The 21,852-nt window shown below is 38.2% G+C and overlaps 1 gene segment (V, D, J or C); it reads left to right on the top strand.

Moving 5' to 3' along the window:
* Positions 1 to 12,439: 12,439 nt before the first annotated feature.
* LOC113832093 lies at positions 12,440 to 14,438 on the top strand. The segment is given in 3 exon segments: positions 12,440 to 12,488; positions 12,721 to 12,882; positions 14,233 to 14,438. Coding segments are annotated over 3 exon segments (417 nt in total).
* Positions 14,439 to 21,852: the final 7,414 nt, after the last annotated feature.

The following is a 21,852-nucleotide window of genomic DNA, read 5'->3' as shown; positions in this document are numbered from 1 at the left end:
CAACACTTCTCATCACAGCATAGGTAAAACCATACTGACAAGAAACTGGAAAATGCATCAGGTTTGAAATCCCAAAGGGGCCATTTCAAACCATAGTAACCTCATTACCTAGTTAAGAACCATCAAATGCAGATACTGTGCAAAAGGCCCAGAATATATAAGATCTAGGAAGAACACCTATTCATGTAGCTGAGTAAGCCACTCAACAAAAGTTCTGTGATGGTAATGAGAATTATAAAATTCAGGATTTAGTGGAAAGCAGAATCCAAGACTGTAAGAACCAAGGCTACTAATCACAAACATCTGTAGTCTGTCACCTGTGATACTGTTTTTTCTTGGTTTAATAAAAATACATGGAATTTCAACTGTACATGGCTCAGCTTATTCCCCAGTCTTGTTTTCCCTAGGTGAGATATCTGGCCCATTTCCCCTTCTTTGCCCACTATGCTGTTGTGTATAGGATAACATCCCTATTCTGAAAATTCTCCCATCTATTTTTCAAGATGTTCTGGAATTTCAGATGCTTACTTCAACAAGTATTCAGGATATCAAACTAGAGCTGAACTCACCTCAGACTCTCAGCTATCCTTCCAGAAGAAGTCATTTGGACATCATTTTTTAACATTATGGACACTTTCTGGATTTGTGACAGACAAAGGGTCACAAGTAAGGTCCCATAAATTATGTCAATTAGTCTGATGTAGTTTATCATGTTCAGGGAATCATAGTATCTTCCATATCAACATTTTCATGTGTGTACGTGTGTGTACGTGTGTGTGTGTGTGTGTGTGTGTGTGAGAGAGAGAGAGAGAGAGAGAGAGAGAGAGAGAGAGAGAGAGAGAGAGATTATGAGCATGTGTGTGTATGCGTGCTCGAATGCACACACATGCCTATGATGCTCTTCATATGATCCGCATAAGCAGTTTTCTCCAAATAAACTACCAGTAGCACAGCTGTAGGCATTTAGGTTTCTTGACTCTCTCCTTCAGTCTGACCTCTGCATGCCACCATTTTCCTGTTATAGTCACTCGATTTGGGTGCTCTTATTATTGGTTTTATATGCTTTCTTTCCAGTGGACAAACATGATTTATCTCTCTGGATTTAACTTGATTTATCCCTGAGAAGAGGTGTTAGATGTTGTCTGGTTCAATTTCTCTGTGTTCTTTCTGTTTCTTGCATAGTCTTATCTGTTCTCAACTCTTGGCATTCACAGGAGATAGCACTACTTCTGCACCCATTATGTAAACACTTTAGAAATTCCTGAGATGGAATTCTAAAGTCAAGGAAAAGAATTGTTTGTATTTTCTGATTTATTGAAGAATCAAAAATAGCAAGAAAAATGCAGCATCTATTCTCAGGGAGTTCATGGTCCAATTGAAAATATAAATTCCTAAATATGTTTATTAAGTAGTAAGGTAATTATACAACAAAAGGATATGTGAACTGCACAGCTGTTCAGAAAAAGATGATGCCTTAATCAAGAACACTTTGAATACAAATAAACTAAAGAGAACAATATTTCCTGAATTTGAAATTATAACAATAAAAACAGATATTATTCCTACTATTATTATTATTAATCATGGTAAGATTTCCTTCATCAATTAATTTGGAAAATACATTCACTCAGACATGACTAGGATGCCAACACATTCCAACAGCAAGGTGAAAATATAGAGTCAGTTTAGGAGAAGAGATCTGTCTCCAAGCTGATGGTAGTTGCAGGGAGAATGGAGCACCCTAAATGCAAGGTGTTTGCTAGATACTCTTTTCTCATAGAGTCTGGAGTCTGTCTCAGTAGGTGCCTTTGCTTTCTTCGGAGGGAAACTGACATTCTCATGTGTACTTTAAATAAAAATTATTCAAAAATGCCTGAAATCTCAACTGCTTGGGTGGCCGAAGCAGAACACTTGGCTTACAGAGTGAGATCAAGGGTAGCCTGCACAATTTCATGAAGCTTCACCTCAAAATATAAAAGTGAGGGGGACAGGTGAAGCTGTGAGAAATATGGAGACAAGGAGGAGGTGAATATGATCAAAGCACCTTGGATACATGTATGAAATTATCAAGAATTAAAGTGTTATTTTAAAAGTGTGTGTGTGTGTGTGTGTGTGTGTGTGTGTGTGTGTGTGTGTGTGTGATTGAGCGTGAGAGAGAGAAATGTGATAAAAAGAAATATAGATGTGCACAGTGTCAGAGATCTTGCTTAGCTGTTCAAGGCTCTGGGTTCCATCTCCATTAAGATTTAAAAAAAATACACACACACACACACACACACACACACACACACACACACACATATATATATATATATATATATATATATATATATATATACATTAATGGGACTATATAAATGGCTTGAAATATTTGTAACTACTTAAAAAGAAACTGATGAACTGCTAAATTCTTTAACTCAAAAGGAGAGGAAAATTACAGGATATTGTGATAACATAGAGATATCAATGTCAAAATATAATAGGCTAGAGTTCTTTGATTTGTGGTAAGTTTGAGTGTACATGTACATTAATGCATTCTAGTTTGCTTTCCTGTTGCTGTGTTAAACACCCTGACTAAGGCAAACTGGGAGGGAAAGGACTTGTTTATCTTATACTTCCCTATCACAGTCCATCATTAATGGAAAATAGGGCAGAGCCCATGCCAGTAACCTGGAGATGGGCAACACAGAGAACATGAAAGAGCACTGTTTACTGGCTTGCTTCCTGCAGATGGCTCATATACTTTCCTTATACAACCCAGGACTGTCTGCCCAGGGCTAGCCCTGCATATAGTGGGCTGGAAACCTCACCTATCAATCAGTAATCAAGAAAAGCCCCATATACGCATTTGCCCAAGGGCAACCTGATGGAGGCAATTCCTTCATTTCGGGTTCCTCTACTCAGATGACCCTAACTTGTGTCAAATTAACCAAAAATAACCAATACATGAGATGGACTAGTTCTAATTTGAAAGCTATTATAAATTCCTGAATAATTTGCATAATTTAAAATGTTAATTAAAGGGCACATGAAGGAATTCTTTTGTAGGTTCTGAAATTTATTGCAATTTCAATTTGAGAAAAGACAAAGATAATAGATTAAGCGGTTACACCAAGTTCAAGTAACTCTTCTACATAATACTGAACTAAGTTCCTAACCTCAAGTATTTGAATACTGTTAAGTGAGGAAATAGGATTAACTAAAACTGCCTTGCCTATATTGTATGAAGAATATTAAATAAAAAGACACAAATACAAAAATATGCTAACTGTAATACACATGAACTGTCTAAAAATGTCTGTGCTCTTCGGGTTATGACTAGAGTATTTATTTGAAGATGGATGTCATTGGATGGAGTGTTTGGAAGTCAAAGATGTAGCTATTTTAGTCTTCAGAGTGATTCTTGTACTGGACCTTTGATTCTTGAAGTTTGTGAAACTCATGTGTTAATACTCATTTTGGAAAAAAGCTATCAAGTTCATGGTGGAAGGTCCACTGCTATTCTGTCTGTGTAGTTAGATATTCTCAAGGAAAATTACAAGAAACCCACCAACTGCAGTAGGGCTCTCTGCTAACCTTTCCTTATTCTTGTAATTGTTCATGAACAACTAGCTTTGAGTACATGATCAATCTTTGGAGCAACCTACTGTTGACGCTTTCAGTTCCTTACAAGTGAAAGACCAGGATTAGGGTTTATTATTGTAGACAACAAGATAAATCTTGGACAAAACAAAATTAACTAATTAAAACCAAAACAGCAACAAGAAAACAGAAATCACATTTTGGGTATTTTTATTTCTTATTTTAAATAAGTTAATATTTTAAAAACACATTTTTGTGGTGGTTTGATAACAATGGTTCCCATAGGCTCTTGTATTTGAATGTTTAGTCCCTAGCTGGTGAACTGTTCAGGAAGGATTAGGAGGTGTGGCCTTGTTTGGTGAACTGTGCCCCTAGAATGGACATTGAGATTACAAAAGCCCAAACCTGGCCCAATCTCTCTCTCTCTCTTTCTGCCTTCAACTTCTGGATCAGATATGAGCTGTCAGCTGCTACTACAGTACCTTGCTTATGTACTTGTTGTCATGCTTCCTGTCATGATGGTAATGGGCTAATTCTCTGGATCTGTAAGCAAGTCCCCAATTAAATGTCTTCATTTCTAAAGAAAGAGAAAGAAAAAAGAATATCAACAACTTCATTACAACCATAGCAAGCAACCTACTGAAGTGACAATAAAATATCGAGCAAAAGTAAGTACGACAGAACTAGGGGGCGTAAAGGAAGTCCATCAGATCATTGTAGAAAATCTGGAAGCTGTATAAATGTTCTTAAACATCAAAATGCTGAGTTTGATCACAAGAAGAATGACAAAGATGATCAGAACCTCCAGTCTATACAAATCCAGGCAAGCATGCACATGCTAGAGCAAAGCTGGCAAGACTCAACTAAGAAATGGCCTAAAAAATGAGAATGATATAATACCTATTGAAAACTGTGGAGAGGCTCCAGAAGGAGAGAAGAAGAATAATGTCTAGGTAGAGCCTCAGGATCAGAGAGGAAACTCCTGCCAAAATGGTGAAGAAAGAAGTTTGTACCCACATAGAGTAAATGCAAATTTTTTTCCTGGAACCCTACATGCTAAACTGTAACATCAACATGCTTTTACTAATTCCCATATTTCAGAGATTTTATGAGAAAACTGCATTAAGAAATAAGTTAAACTGATTGATTTTGGGGAGAAATAATCTGAGGATGGAATCAGAAGGATCAATACAGAGATTTGAAAACACCAAGGGAAGGGTCACAAAGGACACAGCTGCATGCATTGAGCCCCTCAAAGTATCTCATCAGAGAGAAATAGAAAGACTCCTTTGCCAAAATGCCTTAGAAAATTCAATTCCTCTTCCAAAAATAGCCAAATGCAATCACAAAATAACAACTCAAGAGGTACTTACAATACATTTCCAAGGTCAAGTTAATGATTTGCAGGGTAAACAAGAATCCTTGCATTTCTCAAGGTCATGAAGAAATCTACAGGACAGATTACAAAATTCTTGGGAGAATTGAAATAAGTCTATGAAAACAATGCACCAGATATCAAGCATTTCATGGGCTTAAAAATGAGTATTAAGCAATTGCAGGATATGCAGAATGAGCAAGAACTCTAGAAGCTAATACAGCAAACATACCAAATAGTAGAAACTTAGCAATACAAGGGAGTTGATTAACAAGAAACGGAAGAGACTTTCCAATGTAAAGATGGGGAGCTGGACAATTTCTCTAGAGAATTAGACTTAATACTAATTGTTTTGTGGTAACTGTACCAGCATGGAGTAGATGTGCCTGTTGTTCTTGCAGATGAAATGAATAAGGCAAGAGATTTGTTGGGACTTGGAACAATGTGACCTGGTTGGATGTCAGATGAAGATGTGCCAGCCTATCTGTTTGGCTAGGTTATTTCACACTCTATCCACAGAACAATCTGAGATTCCTAATCAGGGTGCTAATTGACAGGAATTTTGGATTCTGAGGAAGTGTCACTAGTTATAGGGTAAAATGTTCTTCTGTTTATGAAGGCTTCATGTGGCTCAGGATTGGCTTTGGAGTGAGAAGATGGAGAGAGATCTGCTTTATCCTCAGTGATGCCTGTTCATTTTAAGTTTAGTTTTCCAGCCTCCTTTTTCATCCCATGCTCACAGCCCACTGCTTCTTCTGCTTCTGATGACATTTAGATAAAAACCTCTTAGTGGAGCCAACTTTCCCTTCTCATCTGGACTCTACACATTCTTTTTTCTCAATCTTATGAAATCCAAATATTTTCTCTTCTTGAGAAGTATCTCAATGCAAAATGTTTATTTATTTATTTATTTATTTATTTATTTATTTATTTATTTATGAACATATCAATCCCAGTTCCCTCTCCCTCCCATCCTGACATGCCCCCACCAACCCCCACATTCCATCTTCCTTCCACTCCTCAGGGAGGGTGAACCTTGGGCGGGGGGGGGGTCATCAAAGTCATCTTTTGTGGGAGGGCCTAGGCCCTCCTATGTGTATCTGGACTGAGAGAGTATCCCTCCACAGGGAATGGGCTCCCGAAGTCCATTTTGCACTAGGGATAAATACTGGTTCCACTGTTAGAGGTCCCATAGACTGCCCAGGCTTTCTACCAGGCACTCACATTCAGAGGGATTGGTTTGGTCCAATGCTGGTTCCCCAACTTTGTGACTGGGATGCATGTGATCTCATTTGGTCAGGTCATCTGTTTCTGTGGGTTTCTCTAGCACAGTTTTGACCCCTTTGCTCATCCTTCCTCCCTTTCTAAAACGAGATTCCAGGAATTCGGCTTGGTGCTTAGCTGTGGTCATCTGCTTCTACTTCCATCAGCTACTGAACAGTCATCAATCTCATTATATGGGAAGGACATTTAAGGTAGCCTCTCCACTATTGCTTAATTTCTTAGTTGGGGTCATACTTGTGGATCTCTGGACACAATTTCTCTTTAAACCTATAATGGCTCCCTCTATTAAGTACCTCTTTTTTTGCTCTCCCCTATTATTCCCCTGACTCAGTCTTTCTGATCTCTCATGTTCTTCTATGAAACGTTATTTTATTGTACAGAGATCAGTGGATAGGAGCCCTTCATGGGCTTGCAGTGGACATAGGTACAATTCCCATTATACATATGGCAGTTCAAGTCATCTGTCACAATAGTTCTGAAAACCCAATGACCTCTTGTGGAATCCAAGTGTAACAGGCACAGATGTAGTACAGAGATATACATGAAGACACAAAACATATACACCCAGAATACTTATAAAGATATCTTTTTTAAAAGTTTAATTCTGAGGGATCACAGTGCTTCTACAACTTACATCCTTTACAGTAGAGCAGTGACAGTGCTCACATGGAACCTCCAAATAACAGAAAGTGACAATTCCAAATTTCCAGCCAAAACAGCCACCTGAAATACACCACTTAGAATACTCTAGGGACTTCTTTGCTAATCCTAACGGCCATAGGGTGACACAAGAGAAGGTGTGCTTTTAGCAACAAGCCAAGCTCTTCTGAGCTGATTTGCATGTTGAGACATTAACCACAGGGCAGATTGTTCAACCATCTTTAAAGGTAGCTTGCAGTATCCAAGAAGCAGCCTCTAATCCATGTCTCAGAGATGGGGTCTGCTGCTCCTCTGCTGTGGTTATTTTAATGCACAATGAGTCTTTTCTGAAACAAATCTATATATTGAGCCACAGCAGAAAATTTAACACATTCGTATGATGTGAATTTTTATAACTGAATACATTTCTTTGCATTTCTTTTTATTATCTATTCATCTGTTGATAGATACTGCATTTATTCAAATTCTTATTAATGAGAATAGTGCAGCAATAAACATTGGTGAGGAAGCATAACTCCTTTAGGCTGATCTTCATTTATTCAGGAATATGCCTAGTGCAGGAATAGCTAAAACATGTAGTAATTTTATGTTTTTTTGTGTGTTTTTCAAGCTTGAAGAGATTTTTTAAATGTGCACATGGAAATAAAATATGGTAATATTTATACATAGCTTGTATGAAATAATTATTCTGGAAAAGGTTCTATGCTTAACATATCTCACTTAAACTTCACATAATTTCAAGTTCTGTTTTATTATATTCATTTTATACACAGAGACACTGACTTTTACTGAGATTAAGCACCTGAGTTTGGACATGTGTCTTTAACTAAAGGATATGGTAATCCATGCTCGCAGTTATCACTCTGTGCTCTTCAAGGTCAGACTATTTAATTATGTGCTAGGATCTTATTCTGGTATATAGCTAATTGACTATATTTTATTCAGTTTGTATTTTCCTTAAGCTACTGATACAGTGATTTTTTTTATATTATTACTTTTGTTTGGTTTAGTATTTTTCCTTTTTTATTTAAATTTATTAAGATTAATAAACAATCTTATTACATATATTCCTATCCCTACCATTCTCCCATGCCCCCACAAACCCCCATCCCATCATTCTTCTGCTCTATAGAAAGGGTGAGGCCTTCTATGGGGGATCATCAAGTCTGTCATATCATTTGGAGCAGGGCCTAGTTCCTTTCCTATATGTCTAGACTGAGAGAGTATACCTCTATGGGGAATGGGCTCCCAATGTCCACTAACATACTAGTTATAAATGTCCATTACCAGGGGTCCACTAGCATGCCCAAGGCTCATATCTGCCACCCACATGTAGGGAGCTTGGTTGTGTCCTATGCTGGTTTCCAAGCTGTCATTCTGGAGTCCATGAGCTACCCCTTGTTTAGTTCAGCTGTTTCTGTGGGGTTGCCCAATCTGGTCTTCACCCGTTTGCTCATCACTCCTCCCTCTCTACAGTGAATTCCAGGAATTTGGCTCAGTACTTAGCTGTGGGTCTCTGCTTGTGTTTCCATCAGCTGCTGGATGAAGGTTCTATGGTGGCATAAATTTAGTCATCAATCTCATTATAGGGGAAGGGTATTTAAGGTAGCCTCTCTTCTATTGCTTAGGTTCTTAGTTGCTGTGATCCTTGTAGATCTCTGGACATTTTATTGTGCTAGATTTCTCTTTAAACCTATTATCTCTCCTCTCTCTCTCTCTCTCTCTCTGTCTCTCTCTCTATCTATCTCTTTATCCTTGCTCTCCTCTATTCTTCCACTGACTCAATCTTCCTAGTATCTTATGTCTTCCTCCCCCTCCTCTTTCCCCCTTGTCTTTCTCCTAACTCCTACTCCCCACCCTTCCTGCTCCTGATTTCCTCAAGATAGCATGTTCCTTTCCCCTTCTTCTGAGAACTGTGTATGTCTCTCTTAGAGTCCTCCTTGTTTCCAAGCTTCTCTGGAAGTATGGATTGTAGGCTGGTAATCCTTTCTTATATGTATTAAATCCAAATGAGTGTGTACATACCATGTTTCTCTTTTGTGACTAGGTTACCTCACTCAGGATGGTTTTCTAGTTCTATCTGTTTGCATGTGAATTTCAAGATCCCATTGTTTTCATTTTCCACTGAGTAATACTCCATTGTGTAAATGTACCACATTTTCTTTATCTATTCTTCAGTTGAGGGGCATCTAAGTTTCTTCCAGGTTCTGGCCACTACATATAATTCTGCTATGAACATAGTTGAACAGATGTCCTTGTATGAATGTGCTTTCAATCACTATAGTTGGAGAAAACAAGATATTCCATGACAAATCCATATTTAAAAAATTACAGTTCCATTAATCCAGCCCTACAGAAAGATCTGGAATACAAACTCCAAACCAAGGAAGTTAACTACACTCACAAAAACATAGGAAATAGATAATCCCACTCTACTAAAAGACAAAAGACAAATGGTGGAAATCTACACACAATACCACCACCAACAACAAATCCAAAACAAACAACAATTAACAATCAATGGTCCTTAATTTCCCTCCATATTAATGGTCTTAACTTGCCTATAAAAAGACACAGGCTAACAGAATGGATATGAAGACAAAATCAATCCTGCTGCTGCCAATAAGAAACACACCTCAACTTCATAGACAGATGATATCTCAGAGTTAAGGGTTGAAAAAAAATTTTCCAATCAAGTGGACTGAATAAACAAGACTGTGTAGCAAGGAATTGGGAATTTCCTTAATCTACATATTGTTTTTCTCTTCATTAGATTGGTGTGTTACCAGATTACAGAAGGCATCTGAATATGCTTATCAGTAATAATTTAACATTCTGTACTTGAAAAGTAGGTGTATATAATTATAAAAGTAATGGAAAATAAAAGGAAATGTATGTTACTTAAATACATATATAAAATTCAATAATGATCTTGGCTAAATGCTGAATCCTTAACATCAGATAAGTACTTTGCTTTGGATATCAAATGCCATGAGCTTCCTTGTAACCACTTGATTCATAACACACAATTTTGAATTATTTTCTGCATGCATAGATTATACTAGCATAGAACTTGTACCCCAGGCTGGCCTCAAATGCACAATACTCCTGCCTCTGTCTCTTCAGTCCTTGGATTACAGACATGATTCTCATCTTCATGCCATGATGTTTTATTTATTTATTTATTTCTGCTTCTTGTACTTTATACATAACATTGTTTATAATATAGTTCTTATATACATTTTCAAACTTCTTCAAATCTAAAGTCCAGGCATGTTCTGTGATACTGTTTATGGTATTGATTTTCATTCTTTTTAAAATTTTTATTTAATTAAAAGCAATCATATTTACAACCAGTCCCAGTTTCCTCTGCCTCCTGTCCTCCCATTCTTACCACCAACTCCACATTCCACCCATATTCCCCGCCCCCCCCCTCCCCTCCCATTCTTACCACCAACTCCACATTCCACCCATATTCACTCCTAGGAAGGGTGAGACCTCCGATGGAGGATCATCAAAGTCTGTGGCATTATTGGGCATAGGACCCAGGCCTTCCATGCATATTAGGATGAGAGAGTATCCCTCCATAGGGATTGGGTTCCCCAAGCCATTCACGCAGTAAGGATCAGCACTGGTTCCACTGCCAAAGGCCCCATAGATTTCCCAGGCCCCCAAACTGACACCTACATTCAGCAGGCCTGGTTCAATCTTATGCTGGTTCCCTAGCTGTCTGACTGGTGTGTGTGTGATTCCACTTGCTCAGGTCAGCTGTTTGTGTGGGATTCCCAGCATGGACTTGACACATCGTTACTCAAACTTATTTTTCCCATTTGTATGTCAACAATCTCTGATGTTGTATGTCAGTCTTCATAAATTTTTTTGATTTAGGATGGCTGTATCCCTTTCTCGAGAGATTCTTACCTCTTCATGATGTCAGCAAGAACATTTTTATAATCATTTTCTTTTTAGTTTTAAAACCATCTTTTCTCATTTTACATACCAATCCCAGTTAGGACTACCTCCCCTTCTCCTACTTTCCCACCCTCCCACCTCCATTCTCCACCAACTCCTCAGAGATGGTAAGGTTTTCCATGGGGAGTCAAGGAAATCTGGCATATCTCTTTGAGGCAGGATCAACCCCCCCAAATCTAGGTCAAGCAATGTATGTCTGCAAAGAGAAAAGCCTCCAAAAAGCCTGTTCAATCACTAGGGATACATTCTGATCCCACTGTCAGTGGCCGCATAGACTTCCCAAGCCACACAACTGTCACCCACCTTCAGAGGGACTAGTTTGATTTTATCAGGTCTCCCCATTGTCAGTCTGCAGTCAGTGAGCTCCCACTAGCTCAGGTCAGATGTTTCTGTGGGTATCCCCAGATGATTTTGGCCTCTTGCTCATGTTCTTGCTCTTCCCTCTCTTCGACTGGATTCAAATAGCTCAGCCTAGTGCTTAGCTGTGGATGTCTGGATCTGCTTGCACCAGTCGATAGATGATGTTTCTATGATGATAATACAGTAAGTCAGCAATCTGACTATAGGGGAAGGCCAGCTCAGGCACACTGTCCACTAATGCTTAGGGTCTTAGCTGGGGTCATTTTTGTGGACTCCTAAGATTATCTTAATCCCATTTTAATACTGCTAATTTATAAATTATTCTAGGATGTGCATTTCTGTGAAAAACACTCTTGTTAGTGTTGATCTATAGTTATTAGTTCTTGAAGATTCCAAGTATCTTGTATTCCTCTTCTGATTCCCCAAAATTTAATCACTCTTTCACTTCCTGAAATTGTGTGGAGGATATTTTCTAGTTTCTGTGGGTTTACCTTTGTTTTGAGATGAAAACTTCTCTGATCCCAGGATTAGATTAAAGTTCCCTAGGCTTCTCTCAGAGGTAATTCTGGGCTGCTCTTTGTATTTATGTCCAATGTTTATCCTGGAAACTGGACACCAACTGTCTGATGAATTATTCCTTTTCCTCAGTATAAGATAGGCTTTGGAGATGCGAGAGAATGAACAAATTTTGACCAAGTTTTCTCTCTCTCTCTCTCTCTCTCTCTCTCTCTCTCTCTCTCTCTCTCTCTTCTCTGTGTCTCTCTCCATCTATCTCTCTCTGTTTTTCCTCTTTCCCCTCTACCCTTGTTTCTTTTATTAATGTTTTCTTCCTTTTGTTGTTGTGATTTATTTGAGCATATCTTAGCATTTCATCAGGACTGTCATATGAGATAGCTCTAAGGTTTCTGAAAAAGTCAACTGATTTATCAATTTTTCTGGATTTTCACCACAGCTGCTATTAAAATATATAGTAGATCTGTTGTAGAGCTATAAGTAAAGATCCTTCAGTGATTCCTCATGCTCTTTGTGATGGTATATTTGCCTGTTTATCAAACCAGCCACTGTAACAAAACTGCCCAGGAATCTGCTTTTGAATTTTCTAACTGCTTTGCATGGGGCCCTCTAGCCTAACCCACCTGCTCAGAATTCATAAACCAGACACTTACAGTGAGAACAGAGTTACATCTGACGGGTAGGGGGAGCAAGATGAAGTCACAGATCCAGGTCATCATGTCCATACTCCTCTGGATGTCTGGTGAGAAATTAACAACCTTTGTAATCTTCTCTGAGTCAGTGTGTGCCAGGGTGTAATTTTATTTTATTTTATTTTTGGGTTTTTTTGAGGCAGGGTTTCTCTCAGGGTTTAAAATTTTATATGCCATGATACTCTGACAATATATCATTACAAAGGTCATTAAATGACAAATTTCATATGGTTAGAATTCTGTGTTTTTATTATACATGAACACTGCTATTTCTGATTACAGGTGCCTGTGGAGATATTGTGATGACCCAGTCTCCATCTTCCCTGGCTGTTTCAGCAGGAGAGAAGGTAACCATCAGCTGCAGGTCCAGTCAGAGTCTCTTTTACAATGTGAACAATAAGAACCTCTTGGCCTGGTACCAGCAGAAACCAGGGCAGTCTGGACAAGGAGCCAGGGAGAGGTGGGCCAACCGTCGAAAGGCGCCACGTCATCCAGTGGGAACCCAGCTCAGATGGAAAGTAGTGGAAGCAGGAAGCAGCCCAACCGATACCTAGCTACAAAATGTCCAGTTGGGCCTCAGCTTCTGGAAACTACGGAGTCACCTTCTGCGTCTCAGCCGCCATATTATCTGAGATCTCGCCGTTCTGAACCTTCAAGAGAGAGCCAGAAATTCTTGGGACCTTCCGTTAGCACTGCCACCATGTCACATCATGTGTCTACTCCGGCTTCTAAGGTCAGCAGCCAAGTTGTTCTGCCTCTCTCTGGTCTTCACCGTAGTGCACCTGAGTCCAGCTCAGATGGCAGCAGCTACACCACTCCTGCTGGCCAGGATCTCCAACAACAGGGCACTCTGCAGGTTCCTCCTGATCTTGGTCTCGGTTACAGAGAATCTGAGTTCAACCTTGATCCCGAAGGTGACGTTCTTCACCCCGGTGCCACTGCGTCTGGTCATCGTAGCAGTGCCTTGGAGGTTAGCCCTAGTGCCTGCCACACAGGAGCTGCAACACAACGCCAAGATCACGGTGAGTCCAGGCCTGGCTCTCACCGCCACCGAAGCCCTGCACGAAGGGTGAAGAGTGACTCTGGCCTTGGCGGCCTGACGCGAGAAAACCCAAAGAGACCTTTAAAAGCAACTGCAAGCTCTCCTCCAAGGCGCCCAGTCCGTATGCGGGCCTCTTCCCCTTCCCCTCCTGGTAGGCTCTATCCTTTCCCTGGGCAGTATAATGAAGGTTTCCGCTCTTCTTCCCCCAGATCATCCCCTGTTTCAACTCTGCACTCACCAATTAGGTCACATGACCAAAGCTCCTCTCTGTTGAGCGGTATTTCTGATACTAGTCCCAAGGCCCTTTGGCGTGCCATGTCACCTGACCTTTGTAACCTGGAGTCTTCCACTTCTGGGGAATCAGAGGAAGAGAAGTAGGGGATTCCCCTCACTCTCCTCCATAGGAGGATGTAGGGGAAGCTCTCACTCCCCTACTCCACTGGGGCTGTGACTTTGTGCCCCAGGTCCACAAAAGGAATCAGCACCTATCTACTGTTGTGTGAGGTTTCTAGGCTGTCTGTCACCACAATCCGGGGCAGTTTTGAAGGCCCCTGGCCCCAGCTATCCAGCACTTATAAGATCTTTGACACCATTCCGTGCTCCCTTAAACAGCCTGGTTTCTGTTGTTGGTTCTTTTTGTCTCTGAAAGTCTTGTTTGCCAATTTCTATTTTATGTAATTAAGCATTTAAATAAAAGTGTTAAGTTTTTTATTTTAAAAAAAAAAAAAAAAAAAAAACAAAAAAAAAAAAATGGATGCTGATCTACCATGCATCCACTCTGCACACTGGTGTCCCTGATCACTTCATAGGCAGTGGATCTGAAAGAGATTACACTCTCACCATCAGCAGTGTCCAGGATGAAGACATGGGAATTTATTTCTGTCAGCAGAGTTTCATCCCTATTCCCACAGTGCTTCAGACTCCAACAAAAACCTCCCCTGTGTGTCTCACCAGCTGACTGTACCACACAGCCCTGTACCTCACACTTCCTCCTTCTGCCTGAAGCACTGATGAAAACATATGCAGATGCCAGCAAATTACGATGGGTTCAATCTCTCTGAAGTTTTTTGGTATGAAAAACCTTTATAAAAACTGCAAAGGAGAACTCACTATCAGTTTTCTATTCCTTTTGTAACCTAGTATCCCAAACTTTATTGCTTGAATATGAGGGATTTATTTTCTCATTGTTCTGAATTCTGGTGTCCTATATAGCATGCTTTGGCCAGAAATGATGATGATGGCAAGCTTATTTTAGTTTAGAAGAGCTAGGAAAATGTGTTTCCTATTTTTCTAGATTATAGAGTGCTTTTACTGGTGCCTTTTCTTCTGTTTTTTTTTTAATTTCCATAAATTCTTTAACCATTTGTTAGATTTTAGATAATTAATTAGCTTCATTTGTGTACAGACTTTTGAATGTTTCTAGGTGTACATGTGACATGGCATAATTGCCCAAGCCAGAGAACACTTGGAATTGATTGTCTTTGTCTTTGCATTCTAGTGATCACAGGCTGGTCTGATTTTAGGCTTGGTGGTACTTGATCCATCTTATTATTTGATCAAACTTGTTGCTCTTTAAGATATTTTGTTGATGTAAATTCAATTTTCTTAATATTTTCTAAATTATTAGGAAATATTATTGTATTTTCTTAATAGCAATGACACCTGTCTTCCATATTTCTACTTCCCTTTCCTGCCATGTTTACATACCCTTGTCCCTCTTTTACTTTTATCTCTGTCTTATACATGCACACACATCCATATACGTATATGCACATATACATATATACACACACAGATACACACATATCCACATTTGTTCACATAAATAGAAACATACACTCATATATAAACACACACATACACACCTAAACTTTACAAACTTAGAATCCACATACGTAGTATTCATAAAGGAGGGAAAATATCATATTTCATGCCCTTGTTCCTGGGGCTGTGTATACCTCTGAAGTCTCCATATCTCATTACCAGTGATGTACAGTGAGAAACTTCCCTTAACTCCAACGATAGGTATAATTTTGTGTAAGCAAATGCTGCCTTCCAGTTTTACATTTCATATCAGATATCAGTGAACAAAGCTTAGTGTTTTGAGAGGGGGATATTTTGTACTCCTAGAGTATAGGTTGCTAAGTTTAGAAAAGCCTCAAATAAATCAAAAGATGGACCTAAACCAATGGATATGACTCATAACTCATAAATACAAGATCATGAAAAATCTATTAAAAATGATGTCCCCAAATGATTTCCAAAAAAATTCCCTCAAGAACACAAATCTAACATATGAAATAGGTAAAATATTGGGTGGAGATTTCAAAAATATATTCATAAAATGGTGAGTCATCATAAAAGGTACAAATAAAAATTTATTCAGTCAAGACTTTAGGGAGAAAACCTAGTAATAAATCAGAAAATATATGCAAGATGAATAAAACAATAAGCTGCATGGCAATAAAAGTGAAGAAGAGGGAAAACACAATTGATTTTCTGGGAATTAAATTTCAATGTATGAAATACAACACAGAGAACAAATAAATCACCAACAGTCATAATAAAACAGAAGAAAGAGTATTCTGGATGAAGTTTGAATTAGAGAAAACATAGCAATAGAATGTCATTGCTAAAAATAAAATTATGGGTATAACAAAAAACATTCTAGCATATGATGAAAAGACCCAAAGCAAGGATCATAAGATATTGAAGATAAGAAAACCAAAGACATAGGAAATGTATTGAATGAAAGGAGAACAGAAAATTTCATATACAGGGGGAAAATGGAAAACACAGAGAGGCATTTAGTTGCCTAAATGGATAGCACTGGAGGAGAGCTTCCCCATGGCCCAGATTGTGTCTATAACGTAAAAAATACAAAGTAAATAATCAATGTAAAAGATCTTATGGGAAAATGCCAACTCAACTTCAAGACAAACATATCACAAACACGTCTGAATTCTTGTTAGAAAACTTTAAAGGCCTGAAAACTTAGAACAATGTATTCAAGTTCCTGATATTAAGTAATTGCTAAATAAATGAGAATGTTCAGCAGAATTGTATGTTAAATTGAAGAAGACATGGGACATTAGATGACAATCATAAATGAAGGCATTTCATGACTACGAAGACAGCAATGCAGAAGATAATATATAAATACTAAGCATAAAGACAAAAGAGTGTTTTAACCATGAGAGCACAGACAAAATATTCATGTCTTCAGGGGAATAGATGAACAATAGTCATTGGGAAAGGGGCCCAATGTGCCCAACACTGTAAGTCAAAAAATTTCAGTGTAGCTCAGGAATGGTGAAAAAGGAAAACAAACAAGAATCTATTCCACCAAGGAAACCAAACGAAATTATAGAAATTAATAAAGCATTTCTTAATAACCTTATGTTACCAGAATTCAGCAATGAAGTTGCAGATATTGTTGGACTAGTTTTGAAAACTATAGCTCAATGTCTGTTTTCTCCAAAAAACACACCTAACTGATAATGACACACATGTGCTGTGAATCTAGTGATGGAAATAAATCTACCTAGAGAATAGGGTCTCAAGCACAGCTCTGGTGCTATCTGGTATAGTATAATCTAAACAAATCTTAAACAGATAAAGAAAGCAATACAGGAAATGAGACACAGAAAGGATATAACAATTCCAAATGAATACACAACAAAATTGGTAATGAAATTTTATAAAACAAAGCAGGACACTATGAACATAGAAAGTCAGATACACCTTGATATAATGGAAGATGTTATTTTCAGTATACAACTCTTAGGATTCAAACTTAGAACCACCAGATAAATTTTAGAATTGAACAGCATGGGAAAGAATGAATGACACAGACATCTAAAATATATCTTATCTAGAATGTATATATGTATACATCATTATCATAAGGATCACCCCTGCTAACTCTTGATAATGAAATCTAGGAACTATATAACCAAGTCAGTTGCAAATCAGGGTTGAAAGGTTAGCTCCCTTTCATCTATTATCACTAAACGCAAGTCAGCATGAAGTGCTTAAGACACAGAAATCCTATCATTCTTTCCATGAAGAAAACTCACCTAAACTCATAATAAAATCCCTGAGGGATTAGGAGTAGAAGGATCATTCCTGAATATAACAAAGAATTAAAGGGCTCATTCAGTGGTGTCTAAAGGCATGTTTGTAGTTTCTGCTATCCTTGGTACAGAGAAAGACAAAGTTGCTCATCAGCTTTCAATAATGGAGCATGGAATCTCAGAGCCAGAAGTTCTTAATTGCATGAAACTGACATTTTTCCCTACCATCTTCATTGAAAACATCAAAAATTCTGCCAACAGTTCACAGACAACTGATGGATCACACAATTCTATGAATTATGTGGAGACACAGGAATACAGCGATTGTTTTTTGTGGAAATCTTTACTAAGTTGGAACAAAACTATGGGAATGGTGAAGAGTTGGATGCCTGTAACAGTATGGGGAGCTACTTGGTCAAAACATGTAAGTCAAGTTTCTCCTTGAAAAGGATGCTAAGAAGACTATGAAGAAGTTGGATAATCTTGGTTTAATATGCAGCTGATCCACACATCTGTCCAAGGATGAATGATTGCAGGAAAGCCTGCTGCCTACAGTATGAAATGGGAGAGAGCATGAGAGAGGCTTCTGCAAGTATATGCATCTGGAGCATCTTGAGATCTGCTAAGGGGACTGTGTGAGTGCCAGCTCAAGAAGCAGAGATCTTGGTCCACATCCCAGAAGCAGAGGTGGTAGAACATGACAGTGACAGATCTGGGCAATTCTGAACCAAGCTGCTTTTACTATGTGTCTGCTAGAACCCACAACTAACCACCAAACTGAACTGGAACCCAGATACAGAGAAGGATGAGTGAAGAGCAAAGTGGTCTAGACAAGGCTGGTGAAACCCACAGAAACAGCTGACCTAAACATCTGGGAACTCTTGCTTCCCAGACTGATAGCTGGAAAACCAACATGGATTGATCCAGACCCCAGGAACATGGGTTTCAGTTAGGAAACCTCAGAAATCTACAACACCTCCTGTAGTAGTTAAGTTCTTATCCCTGGCATAGGTGTGGACTTTGGGAGCCCATTCCATAAAGAGGAATACTCCCTGAGCCAAGACAAACGGGGTGGGCCTAGGCCCTATCCCAAAGGTTACGATAGACTCTGATGACACCATATGGAAGGCCTCACCATTCAGGGGGAGCAGAAAGGATATGTGATAGGTAGGGTTTTAGTTGGGGGGGTGGTAGGGGAGGATGGGAGCGAGAAGGTAACTGGGATTGTCATGTAAAACACTCCTGTTTCTAATTTAAATAAAAAAATCTGTGTCCATGTGAGTGTACATTTGGGTGTCTGTGTGTCAAATTTTCTAAGCTCACATGCGAAAGGGGCATTGTTGTGGAGGTCAGAGGACAGCTAGGATTTAAATGTTTCTTTGTCATTTTGGTCCTGGGGATCAAAGTCGGGCTTGGTGTCAAATGTTTTTGATATATTACCCATATTCCTGCCTCTTAAAATCTTTTATTGATGTAAATTCATTGTACACACTTTTCATTGTACACAATTTTCTTTAAAACAGTGTTTTTTTCAGTTTGTCATATATTTTTGCCAAATACACTAACCTTCCCCATTTCTCTTTTTTTCTTGGTATACTTTCTTCCCAAGTCTCTCTTCTATTTTTATTTCCATGTCTCTCATACATACACACCCCAGACCCACAGTATCCACATACACATGTAAAATTGTGCACACATATACACATAGATACACACATATACACATACATGCACACATGCACACACTCATGGACTCATGCAGAAATACACACACACACACACACACACACACACACACACACACACACACATATATATATATATATATATATATATATATATATACACATGAAGTTTACATACTTAGAATTCACATATTTAGGATCTACAAAAGGGGGAAATATTGGTAATTGTTTCCTTTGTTTCTGGGACAACATCTCCTTCTTTAGTCTTGGTATATGGTTCTAATTCTGGAGATTGATTAATCTTCCTCCACTCTAATGTTGGGTATAATTTTGTGTCTGCAGAACCTGACTTCCTGTATTTGCATTTCATGTCAATTAATAAAGCCTAATGCTCTTAAGAAGGAATATATTGTGCTCCCATATAAAAATGTGCTAACTAATTATGTCTATATTTTGAGTAAGAAACTTGTTGAGAACCTATTTTTTAATATGGCAGGGAACCATTGTGTTGCAGATTGCATAAAAATTGCTGAAGATATCCAAATACCTTAAATCTGAGTGATTCTGGGCAGTGAACCCTTGAATGTAGGTTGCTAAATTTAGCAAAGACTCAAATAAACCCAAAGAGGTACTTAAACCAAGAGATATGAATAATAACAGAAACATAAGATCTTGAGCAATCCTACCAAAAATTATACTTCCAAAGGTTCATAATTCATTCAAGGATTCCACAAAAAGATCTGAAATAGAAAAATGCTGGGTTAAGATTTTAAGAACATCCTCAGAAAATGGTGAATTTACACAAAATATACAAGCAAAGTATTTATTCAGTCAAGAATGAAAGAAGAAAAGCACATATAGGCAAGCATAAACAAGATGAGTAAAACAACCAGTAATATAGCAAAGTAAGTGAAAAAGGGAAATGTGATTGTAATATTAAATTAAAATTTAATTGTATTAAATACAACAACACACAGTGAAGGGACACTAGTCCACTTGTTGTCGTGGCTCTGGTAGTCCTTGCCCTTCTCCCCAATTCCTGTCCCTGTGCAAAAAAAAAAAATAGATTACATTTCTGAAGCTAGAACCCAAGGTCTATTTGCTTATTTGGCCAATCCCTCATCCTGAGGCTGACTACCATGTTCCAGCTATTAATATAACAGCAATCAGAAGTCTCAATTTCTCTCCTAATTAACATGCCTATTATGACTAAGCACTTCATCCTAACACTGGGTTTCTATATTTATATGCTGCTGTTTTCCTATGTGCTATGTCTTTCTATCCTGAGCCAGTCCTTTCCCCATGCAGGACAAATACTTCTGCCACATTTCCCTGTTTATATTCCCCTTGTCACTCTTCTTCTATCTTCTGCCTTTTGTCTTATTCCCAGCTGCCTGTCACTCTGGGGCAAACAAATTTCCTTTGTGTTGAGAACTTGGTCTTAGGGGTACTGAACCTATAATTTTCCTTTCACAAAGAACAAAGAAATCACCATAATACTCAATAAAATGAAAGAAACATTATCCTGGGTCAAGATTGAAATTAAAAATATACCATTGAGACATCATTGGCTAAAAATGTATCATCACTATAATGTCAAAGAATTCCAGCATATGATGAAGAGCCCAATACCAAGAATCAAAATAATATAGAAGAGCTCAGATAAAACTAAAGTCACAGGGAACATATTGAGTGAGTGAAAGAACAGAAAAAATCAAATATTGAAAAAAACCTTGGTAAATATAATAAGGCATTTAGTTCCCCAAGTCGTTATTAACAGAGAAGAACCTCTCCATTTCCTAGATTGTATCTATAATGTAAAAAATTCAACGGAAAGAGTCAATGTCAAAAGACATAATGGAAAACTGTCAAGTCAATTCCAAAGGGAAACACATCAGAATGAGATCTGAACTCCCATTCAAAACCTTGAAGACCAGAAAATCATGGAACATTATATTTCATTCCCTTCTAGTAGATAACTGCTAAATAATTTATCTATTTGCAGTAAAATTGTATTTTAAATTGTGGGAGAGATAAGGACATTACAAGAAAATGACACCTAAGGCAGTTCATGACCATGAAGATAGGCTTGCAGAAGATAATATAAAGAGATTATGTACACAAAGCCAGAAACTGCAATATAGTTGGGGAGTAGTAGAAAAGGAAAACAAACAAATCAACAATAATCTAATACACCAAGACATCACCCAAAATTATAAAAATGTATTATAAATCTAATAAGACCCCAATTCAGCAAGAATTATAGAAATGTTGCTGTGATAGGTTAAAAAGCAATATCTAACTGTGTGTTTTCTCTAAGAAACACACCTATGTGGTAACAATACACACATGATGAGAGTCAAATGATGGAAGTAAACCTCCCAAGATAATGGGGGCCCAAAACCAATCTGGCACAGCTCTGCTAATAGCTGTTAAATTAGAATATGATCAATTATGAATCAAGCTGATAGAGACAGCCATAAATAAAACTAGTCACCAAAAGTATATAGCAATTACAAATGTATACACATCAAACTTTTGGGCTCCAGTTTTTTTTAAAACATGGAAATATTCTGGGGGGTTCTGCTGGTCAGAAGTTGTGGTCTACCAT

The sequence above is a fragment of the Cricetulus griseus genome, chromosome 8 (assembly GCF_003668045.3).
Source record: "Cricetulus griseus strain 17A/GY chromosome 8, alternate assembly CriGri-PICRH-1.0, whole genome shotgun sequence".
NCBI classification, from domain to species: domain Eukaryota; kingdom Metazoa; phylum Chordata; class Mammalia; order Rodentia; family Cricetidae; genus Cricetulus; species Cricetulus griseus.
The sequence above is the reverse complement of the archived record's forward strand: the minus strand, read 5'-3'. Positions and strand labels throughout refer to the sequence as shown.